This window comes from Cottoperca gobio, chromosome 7 (assembly GCF_900634415.1).
Source record: "Cottoperca gobio chromosome 7, fCotGob3.1, whole genome shotgun sequence".
Lineage (NCBI taxonomy): Eukaryota > Metazoa > Chordata > Actinopteri > Perciformes > Bovichtidae > Cottoperca > Cottoperca gobio.
This window is the reverse complement of record NC_041361.1, coordinates 343,449-354,440: the sequence shown is the minus strand read 5'-3', so window position 1 is coordinate 354,440 and position 10,992 is coordinate 343,449. Positions and strand designations below refer to the sequence as shown.

General features: G+C 40.7%; 1 protein-coding gene across 1 annotated transcript; it reads left to right on the top strand.

Moving 5' to 3' along the window:
• Positions 1–636: 636 nt before the first annotated feature.
• On the top strand, positions 637–9,783 carry LOC115010943 (potassium voltage-gated channel subfamily D member 1-like). Its single transcript, XM_029435874.1, has 5 exons — positions 637–698; positions 1,424–1,508; positions 4,648–4,737; positions 5,571–5,821; positions 6,798–9,783. Exons 1-5 carry the CDS (start codon positions 637–639, stop codon positions 7,003–7,005), a joined length of 696 nt encoding a protein of 231 aa, XP_029291734.1. The 3' UTR covers positions 7,006–9,783.
• The last annotated feature ends 1,209 nt before the right edge of the window (positions 9,784–10,992 follow it).

The following is a 10,992-nucleotide window of genomic DNA, read 5'->3' as shown; positions in this document are numbered from 1 at the left end:
TATTTTGCTCGTGATATGGTTATAGCATAAATAAAAAACACCATATGGACACATTAACAAGTCTTCAAAAGTCACCAGCTGAAGCCGACAGATAATCATGAAGCTGAGAACAAACTTAAAGCTTCATCAAGTGATGTTTGACCACTAGAGGGCCGAGTGTTCGTATCCGCTCCAAAGTGTCAGCGGGTTCTTTCTTTATGTTTCACACTTCCACCAAGTTTCATGAAAATCAGGCCGGTAGTTTCTCCGTAATCCTGCACTCTACATTATTTATTTATTTTTATTCTAAAATGAGATGAAATCCCATTTCCCCCCCGGGAATACATGAAGTATTTCTGATACTTCATTCCTTAAATTCTCAAAACGAGAAATGATGCTGTTTATCATTTCTTTCCAAATAAAAATGACCCATATGAGTTTTCTGGTTCCATCTCAGTCCCAGCTGGACCAAAACTGCGTGTTTAGTCCTCCGTTTAGGACAAGAAGTAAACTTGCTTCCTGGTCCAAGTCTGGATGAGCCTCTCTGGGAGGTTTCTATGTCTCCAGGAACAGCTGGAGGGCAGAAGGTTCCCAATGAAGATGTGTTGGTCCGCGTGTTTGACTGACGATGTGTTTCCTCCCTGCAGGTACGGCGACATGGTTCCCAACACCATCGCAGGAAAGATCTTCGGCTCCATCTGCTCCCTCAGTGGCGTGCGGTGATCGCCCTGCCGGTGCCCGTCATCGTGTCCAACTTCAGCCGAATCTACCACCAGAACCAGAGAGCGGACAAGATCAGAGCGCAGCAGGTCCGATTCTCACGATCTACAATCACCGATTTATCTTTTAACCATATATTATACCATATCTATATATATATATATATATATATATATATATATACACATACATATATACATATATATATATATATATATATATATATATATGTATATGTGTATGTATGTATGTATGTATGTATGTGTATGTATATAATATATATATATATATATATATAGAGATAGAGAGAGATAGAGATATATAGAGATATAGAGAGAGAGATATAGATAGATATATATATAGAGATAAGATAATATAAATATATATAGAGAGATAAAGATTATATATATATATATGTATATATATAGATATATATATATATACATATATAATATATATATATAAATATTTATATATATATATGTATACATATATATATATATATATATACATATATACATATATATATAAAATATTATATATATATATATATATATATATATATATTATATCTATATATATATATATATATATATATATATATTTATATAAATATTTATATATATAAATAAGTCTAAAAAAGTCTCATCTAACAAAATATATATGCGTGTGTGTGTGCGACGTGCTGACGGTGCTGCTTTCTCTTTGTGTTTCTCTCCAACAGAAAGTGCGTATGGCTCGGATCCGCTTGGCGAAGAAAGGAAACAGCCAACGCCTTCCTCCAGTACAAAGAAGACCGAAACATCGGGGTGAGACACTCACACACACATGCACTCACACACACTCACACTCACTCAACACACACCACACACACACACTCTGACAGTCGATAGTTTCTCACTATCGAGCAGGAAGGGTGGATTACAGTCCAGTTAACTCCGACAGTGATGGAGAGGAAGTAAGAACAGATAGAGAGCGATTAAGAAAAGGAAAGTTTATCGACATCGAACATCTCAAGAGCTTTACAAAAACATTATAAGCTTTAAGACAAAGTGCAAAGAAACACATTATAAAATGACATTTAATACAATTAAGTCATTAAAGAGCCCAGAGAATAAAATGAAGATCAAATAGAAACATGTAGTTGTTCCACTAGAAGCTTCATTCGGAAGCATTAAAGTCCTGAAGGAGCTCCTGTCTGCCCAAATATCAACAAGTGTACTTTGTATCCCAGAATGCAACGCTCACCAGGCTGCAGGAGGCGTTTAGCTCAAACCTGCAGAGTTCGTCTTTGTAGTTCGACCACAAACAAACGCTCCAGAGTTCGTGTGTAACCGAGACAACGTCCACTGAAAGCTTGTTTCGGTTGCGTCATCAGATCTGAACAAACATCAGACTCCAGCCTGACCATGTCAAAGAGAGACAGTAGAAGACAACACAGACAGACAGACAGACAGACAGACAGACAGACAGACAGAGAGAGACAGAGAGAGACAGTAGAAGACAACACAGACAGACAGACAGACAGACAGACAGACAGACAGACAGAGATAGAGAGAGAGACAGAGAGAGACAGTAGAAGACAACACAGACAGACAGACAGACAGACAGACAGACAGACAGACAGACAGACAGACAGACAGACAGACAGAGATAGAGAGAGAGACAGAGAGAGACAGTAGAAGACAACACAGACAGACAGACAGACAGACAGACAGAGAGAGACAGAGAGAGACAGTAGAAGACAACACAGACAGACACACAGGACGGACAGACACACAGGACGGACAGACACACAGGACGGACAGACACACAGGACGGGACGGACAGACACACAGGACGGACAGACACACAGTTTTTTGTTTAGTTTCGGGATCCTGCGAGACGGTTTCAGACTGAAACATCTCTATTGGACGTGTCTACTGATAATTAGCTAACATGCTAAGCTGGTGAACAGTATACCCCCATCCCATAGTACACACTAACTGTATATAATATGAAGTTAGTATATAGCATGTAATCTGGAATAAGGACACGTCACAGGCCCGTGGGGTTTTACTTTTAGAATTGTTTTCATTTAAAAAAACATGCATTTATTTCACTTTCATCATCTTACATCGTAAAACATTCAGCATTTGTTTTAATAACATTATCTTTAATTATTGTCAACTGAACACGCAAAGCTTAGATATTACAAATGTATAAAGAGAATAATATAAATCACGTTATATTCTCTCAGGTTTAATGCACTCAGAGCATTTCAGGGTGAAACCTTCAATAATATATTGACATGTCATCTTTATCTGTTCATCACTGATGGTGGCTCGGGTTTAATATAACTTGCTTTGTCCATGTAGCCAACAGTCAGGCTGAAGTTCCTGTTCAGAATATAGACTTATCCCACTTACTGCAACTACAAACAATGTGAATATCCTAAAAGAACAAAGTGTTAATGTGCAGGTGAACTCTGTGAACATCACTGAAGATCTGAGGAACTTTCATCTTTCAGTTTCATCACGACTCCGAGTCCATCTTTCATTTTCAGCCAGAGGATGAAACATTTACTGGGTTTCAATGTTTTATCAGTGAAATGGCTTTAAGCATTAGGTAGAGGCTGGATCTCTCTCTCACACACACACGCACACACACACACGCACACACACACACACACACACACACACACACTCACACGCACACACACACACACTCACACTCACACACACACACACACACTCACACACACACACACACACACACTCAATTGCACACACACACACACACACACACACTCACACGCGCACACACACTTAATCCCTCTCCAGTGCTCAGAAAAAGGGATGACTTGGATTTACAGAGTGCATAATGAGGGTGCGGAGGAAGAGGAGTGGAGAGGTTACAGCAGAAGAGAGAGGAGAATAAGACGATGACGAGGAGATCAATGGTGCAGAACGAGGAGAGGAAGAGGAGGATCAGACTTCCTGTTCGTGTAATCTGAAGAAATAAATACTTTATACTGAGAGTTTGTTCTGAAACGTTATTTCAGAAACAAAAAGAAGAGATAAGGTGTGTGGTGAAGAAAGAAGTCGAGATTAAAATGAGGGAGGAGAGATTTAAAGAATGTTTTATCTTCAGTATTCTTCAGAGGAAATTAAAGGTTTCAGTGAAGTTAAAATGCAGACGGGTTCTCAGGTTTTATTCCAAAGTATTTGAAATAAGATATGTTTCCTTTAGTTCTGTCTTAATAACAAGTGTAGACGTTACCGACTATGTGCACCTGGTGAAAAATGAATTAGGTTTCTCCAGAGGAAAGACCGTGGGGTCATTAAAATCTAAAACGTATTCATCCTCCAGGGAGAAGGAATGTGTTCAACCTTTAATGACAGTTTGACTGAAATGATGGCGTGAAACCAACATGTTAAACTACTTCAATGTCCATTTGTATGCAGACGATACAATTGTATACGTTCCAACCCAGACTCCACTCTTCTTCAGTCTTCCTCTGACGCTTAACATTTATCACTTCTTAATCATGAACTTGTTTTAAATGCAGATGAGAACAAGTCCATGGTGTTCTCCACATGCACCAGTCTCTCACTGTCCTGCCATAGTTCCCATATCACTCCGACAAATACGGAGGAATCTGTCAAATAAAAATAACATAACACTGTGAAAACAAACCTAACGTGACTTTGCCACGACAATAAAGACATTTAAATTCTGTAAGAAGAGAGGGCCTTGGAGTGTCTACATGTAACTTCATCCAAAGAGCCACGCAAACAAACTGTCCAGGAAGCGATCCAACTTTTAATTCAAGATTCATATTTAACATTTGGCTGAAAACAAACTAGGCTTCATGTAATATCATGTGTTGTGTTGTTGTCAGCAAAACATAGAGGTTGTAGTTCATTTTTAAAACTAATTTGTGTTTGTATTTCTGTGTGTGTTCAGGACAATAACAGCACGGCTCTGTATGTGAAGAACAGATCAGCGTTCGAGCATCAACACAACCACCTTCTGCACTGTCTGGAGAAGACGACGGTGAGGACTCAACACGTCTCACCAATCACTTCCTTTACAGACAGATCTCACGTTTACATCTGCTTTCACATTTTTAGACACGAGCACAGTTTAAAATTACCTTCAGGATGTCTTTATCTTTGCATGAAGCTTTAATATTCACTGAATTTAACACAATTACCTCATTAAATTGTTTAATTGATCTTGGAAACAGATGGCCAAGGTACTGATCAGGTTTTCTTTTTATCTCTCTGTTATTCGGCCCTGTGGGAAGTTTTTATTATGAACTTGAGCTACAGGAAGTATTATGAGGACATATTATGAGGACATACTCTAGTGCAGGGGTCTTCAACGTTTTTCAGGCCACACCCCCAAACTGGTGTAGCGTGGTGCAGGGACCCCCTACTGTATATATTGCATAGAAGAGGCTTGAAGAGGTCAGTGCAATTTTTTTAAATTGCTTTATCTACAAACAATTTTGCGACCCCCCTGCAGTACCTCCACGGACCCCCTGGGGTCAGCTTTAATCTACCTCTAAATCTGTCAGATTTTTATTTTTATAATAACATTATTTATTTCCCCTTAATACGATTATAATTTCCATTATTTTATTTAAAATACTTACTATCATAATGTTTTCTGTTTGTTTTTTCTCTAGTTATTTAAAGTTGGAGAAACTAAAAGTCTAATTTTTATCTCTTCTGGAACTTTTAATCAACCTTCATTAAGCAGTTTGTCATAGAATTTAAATGTTATTGAATTTTAAACTCTTATTATTTATGTTGTTAAAAGTTGAAATTGAAAGCAAAACCTTTAAATCTTCTAATCATGTAACTGACCTCCTCTCCTCACAGAACCACGAGTTCACAAACGAGATGAACTACAGCGAGCTGTGTATGACGGAGTCGGTGGGCTACAAGACCAGTCGCAGCACCTCCCTGTCCAGCCAGCAGGGGGCGCAGAACAACTCCACCGGCTGCTGCCCCCGCCGGGCCAGGAGGAGAGCCGCCATGCGACTGGCTAACTCCACGGTGTCCGTCAGCCGGGGGAGCGTCCAGGAGCTGGACACCCTGCACTTCAAAACCACCTCCATACCACCACAAACGTAAACAGATGATAATTACTGACGACCAAAACATGAACATAAAGATGCACATACGAATAGTTCAAATGCTGTGGAGCTACTTTCTTTTTTTTTATGGATAGTTGCCGATAAAGATATTCTACACTATTATTATTAGTTATACTGTTCATTTCCATTATCTCACCGTTATAATGTCCAGAAGTCGACGTTTATTGAAAAAAGATCGATGTAATCATTTCCAAACTTTCTTAACATGTTTTTAATCTAACTAAATATTCTGCGTCGATCCATATTTGTTGGCGTTCAGGCTTTAAAAAACAACATTTTCACTCCTGCTTGCTGCACGCAAAGGGAGAAACGCACCTGTTTTAATGTGGCGGTCTAACAGCCGCATAAATAACATTCATATAACCAAAATAACAAAAGAATGACATTGGGTCCAGCCCTAAACTGTACACAAACATACATCAGAGACACAAAGATAAACTATGCTCTGATAAACAAACTGAAACACACAAATAGATTGAGATATAAACTGGTCATGAGATTAAATAAAAAAGAGAAGAACAGAGGTCCAAACACAGAGCCCTGATGGACTCCCTGATGTTGTTTAACCATTGAAAACACACTTTGTTCTTTCAAGGCTTGAACTTACTTCATACCTACTTTAACAGTTAAATAAACACATTTTAAAACATTTTTAATACTTTTTACAGAGTTGATGGCTCGTCAAACTTAATCTGTGAAGTGAGTTCTGCGGCGGGGCTTCAGTTTGCTTGTGTGAATCTGACTTCACCAGTTGTACAAACTTCAGCTGTAAAACATCAAGTGGTACATGACGTAGTTTTATTCAAGCCTCAGGATGAGCACGAATAATTTGCCTGAGTTTGCGACATCCTAAGAAGATGTGCATCATTCACGCCCACTCGCATCTTTCTAGTTTTTATTGCTAGTGTCTGTTTTTCTCATTTTCGTTTGGTGTGTTTGTTTCTCTCAGTCGTTCCAGTCTGAACGCCCAGATTTGCGACCTGAAGCTGAACTGCGGGGAACAAGACTTCACCGCTGCCATCATCAGCATCCCCACACCGCCCGCCAACTCGCCTGACGAGAGCCTCCCCCCGTCGCCCGCCCCCATCCTCGGCATCCTGCGCAACACCCGGGCCACCGCCTACACCCAGGACACCGTCAAAATCTCCTCCTTATAACCTCCGCCCGCGACCTCCCACTAGACACCCGCCCCGCCGCCCCACCAGCCAACCTCCCCATGAACTCTGCACTTCATTTGAACCTCTGATCCTGAACCCAGGGCACTGACAGCTGAGATTTCGGGGACAAAACACGGATACTTTGAGTACCGCTGGTTGCTTTCACTTCCTCTCACATGTGTTGTGGATTATTGGAGGCACAATGGTTTACCATTAGGGAGACGACTCAAAACGGCAGCTGGGAAGTCGAGCAGAAATCAAATGCAAGGAATTTGAAAAGGAACACAAATGTGTTCTTTCCTGAGTCTTAAGAATCCCGACCGCATTTTACCCCTGAACAGTTTTGACCCTTTGAATCTCGTTGCACAAACCCCCGGAGGGTTCATCCAATGGAAAAGATGCCAAGACTCCCAAAGAAGAGACATTCAGCACCCAAAACCAACGGTTGGTTGGTTTCATTGGGTCGACTTTGTGTGCCACTAAACATAATGCTTTAGAGAAGGGTTACAAGATGGCTGCCGAGGACGAAGGTCTAAACTCTGGCTTATTTCAAAAGAGAAGTTGACGTGTCGGCAGTGAATCTGAGGGACTGCCGCCTGTCGGAGGATCATTTAGACTCGTCCGTGATTGGAAAAAAGACGAACTGTAGACAACCAAACAACCCTCAGCGGCTCCTGTGGCTACAACCTTTTTGATTCCTTTGGATGTTGGTTGTTGTGGCGGCTATCGGGCCGATATAACTCAAAAAAGAAACATACGTGTTTTTGCTTTATTCAAACCAGGATGGCTTCTTTCCTTTACAGCGACAGACCTTCGAGCCTGATTACAGTGAAAACAATGCTCAGTTGAGTGAAGTGTTGGACCTCTTTTGCTTGAAATGTGCAGGTTGTAGGTTTAAACTCCAACAAGACGTCTTCGAAGAGGATGAAGAATGGATCTTAAATCAAATGGAGTTCGGGAGTAAAGATGGATGATCTCTTCACTGGCTTTAATTCAGCAGCTGAAGCCGCTTCGGGTCACCTTTGAAGGAAAGTAAAAGAACTCTCAAGCTTTTATCAGAATCCAGCTGCGAGATGTGAAAGAACCGTCATCCAGAAGCCGCTGCAACGCGTGAATCTAACACTCGAACTCAACTGGGTTTGACTGCCGAGTGCTGTTCACACTGAGCTGAACCGGTCTTCTAAACGGGACTACAGAGAGGAGAGCGTTTGTTCTGGACGCGCTCAGCTTCACACTGACGTCCAGACTGGGAACGAAAGCCTTTTACTTTTCAAAATATGCAACATTACAACAAGCAGGAAAATAGCATCAACAAATGAACATAATAATAACAATAATAATATGTGTGTTATAAAACAGGGAACTTAATGTAACTAAGAAATCCATTTGTTCTGTGATCCTTTGAGAAGGAAACACAACAAGGACTCTGCAATAGATTTAAATGGGGAAGGAAAACGCAACGCCGGAAGCTCTGCTGGGGGGGGGGGGGGGTGAAGGTGAAGATCCTCCTGCAGATGTTTCAACGTCCCTGAAGTCGTGTTTATGGTTGATGCTCCATCTTTAGCGTCAGCATTGTTTTATAATAACTCCTTAAATCTGAAGACCTGCTCGTGCAAAATATGCAAAAAGATTAAATGTAATTATATCTACACAAATGATTATACTAAGTGTTGCTGTTGCGTTAGTATTAGCACAATATGGCTGTTCACTTTTAAATAACAAAACCTACTAAATATGTTTTTTTACGTTGGCTAAATTGACATGTTTTTTATTCCCGGTGCCTCCACTAATGAATGGAAGGATTATCGTTACCAGAAAGATAAACGTAACAAGGAGACGGCTGCTCTTTTATCTCCCCCTCCAAACATGAGGAGAACCCTCGACCAGTGGGACAATCTCCCCGAAGCAAACGCTGAGATCAGTAAATAATCTGAGATGAACGAGTTTCTGCTGCTGGACCGGAAAGTATCTGAACTCCGCTTCATATGACCGGACACTTGATGGACGATAACGACGTGAAACATGTTAAATCAGTTCGTCTCAGTCGACTGTCTTCCGTCAGCCGGTGAAGTCCTTTCCAAATCAGATCCTTTGCATTAAACTCAACTTTGATGAACTTGAACGTGCACATCTGCGCCGCTGCCCAATAACAAGCCCTTCAGCACAAAGCAGTCCAATTCATTTCAGTGAAATTGTCGCCATATAGAGCAAAACATCTGTTCACCTGCAAATCACTATGAATTGTTACTTATTTTAATATTAGTTTGTCAGCTGGAGCTGCTTATGGTTCGCAGGTGAAACGCTGTTTACATTCAAACTGGATTACGAACTGGTAGAACAGTTTAAATTCTTTGGATTATAACCTTAATTTAAAAGCATTTTTATGACCATAAATCCTTCCGTACATTAAAGTGTTGTATTTAAAAGTTAGACTTTACTTCGGCCTTCGACCCTCTGCAGTAAACACTGAGAGACTGAGATGCATTGTGTGGAGCACACGCAGCGTGTGTGTGTGTGTGTGCAGGTGGTGTCTCCTGCACACACACACACACGCAGCGTCACTGTGTGTGTGTGCAGGTGGTGTCTCCTGCACACACACACACGTCCCCTCTGTGCACACGCCTCTCGTCACACGTGTTTTCGGCGCAGCGTTTTCCTCGACCATCCAGAAGTGTGAGTGAGAGACAGGAGACAAAGACGTACATACTGTAACATATTTTGTATCATAAACTTTCACCTGCATCTTCCAATCAAACCCTCGAACCAAAAAAAAAAAAAGTTTAAAAAAAGTTAGAGATGAAAGTCGTCGGGTATCTGACGACGTTCCTCGTGCATGAGCCTCGTGCGGTAGAAGTAGCACTACTGATCATAGGACTTTATCATATCAGAGAAACACACATCGGGGGAATCATCCGTTATTTAGCATGACGACTCTTTATTTTCTCTCCTGCCATCGGTTTGTTTTCCTCATCCCCCCCCCCCGTCCGTCCGTCCGTACCCCCCGTCCGGAACTTTTCAAGACGAGTGTTTGCACCACGAGACGTGTACGTTAGAAAAACAAGAAGAAATCAAACAGATTATATAAATGAATTTCAAAAATAAAAACATCATTCAGGCATGTTCCTCGCCAGAATGCAAAGTGTACGTGTGCGCGCGTGTGTGTGTGTGTGTGTGTGCGTGTATGATGAGCAGTCACAAATATGCATGGATACCGTTATAGGTATTTTATCTGTTTTCTCCTGCAGTTCAAAGAGACAGAGAGGAGACGAGCACATCGTCTGTTCACTGGACGGTATTTGATTTAAACTCTTTGTCACAGTTTCATTTATTAAATACGTTTTCTGTCTTCATGTTTTCATAAAAAAAATATTGTTTGGAGAAAGTAGATCCAGAGCCAATAAAGCTTATTTTAATATTTTAATTCACAAAGTTAATCGTAGCATCTTAAAGCCATGACGTTTGATTTGATTACTATGTTTGATCCATACTCAGAATTATAATTGGTCATCTTGGCGTCATGTGACAAGTTGTTTTGGGGGATGCAGCTACATTTTGTATTTTCAGGGACGGGGGATTTACAACTGGAGATCAATGTGAAAGCAGACGACGCTAAAATCATATGAATCATAACTCCGAGTGTTGATCCTTCCAGTCTTGGTTTTAAAATGTTATTTATGAAACTCCAGATGTTGTCGGCCCCAGCGGCAGATTTAAAGAGCAACTTAACACTGAATCCACTTTAAGTAAAGATAGTTATAATAATGTTTCTGAGCCTTTAAAGCAAAGCCGTGTGTGTACGGGTTACAGGTTACACACGTCAACCACTTTCAATTATTCACAAGAAGAAGAAGAAAACTGAAGTCCCATCCTGCTGATACCTGTGCGACCCCTTCGATCTATCTAAAGACCCCTTTTAGAGGCGGGAACCACAACTTTAATGCACGGTCTTGATTTTAAGAAGTGTAAGATAACTTATTTTCAATGCAC

Excerpts from the sequence above, each read along its gene's own strand:
- LOC115010943 (XM_029435874.1), top strand. The coding sequence starts at position 637 with ATGGTTCCCAACACCATCGCAGGAAAGATCTTCGGCTCCATCTGCTCC. Across the intron at positions 1,509-4,647 it reads AAGAAGACCGAAACATCGGG|GACAATAACAGCACGGCTCT; the intron begins GTGAGACACTCA and ends GTGTGTGTTCAG. Across the intron at positions 4,738-5,570 it reads ACTGTCTGGAGAAGACGACG|AACCACGAGTTCACAAACGA; the intron begins GTGAGGACTCAA and ends CTCTCCTCACAG.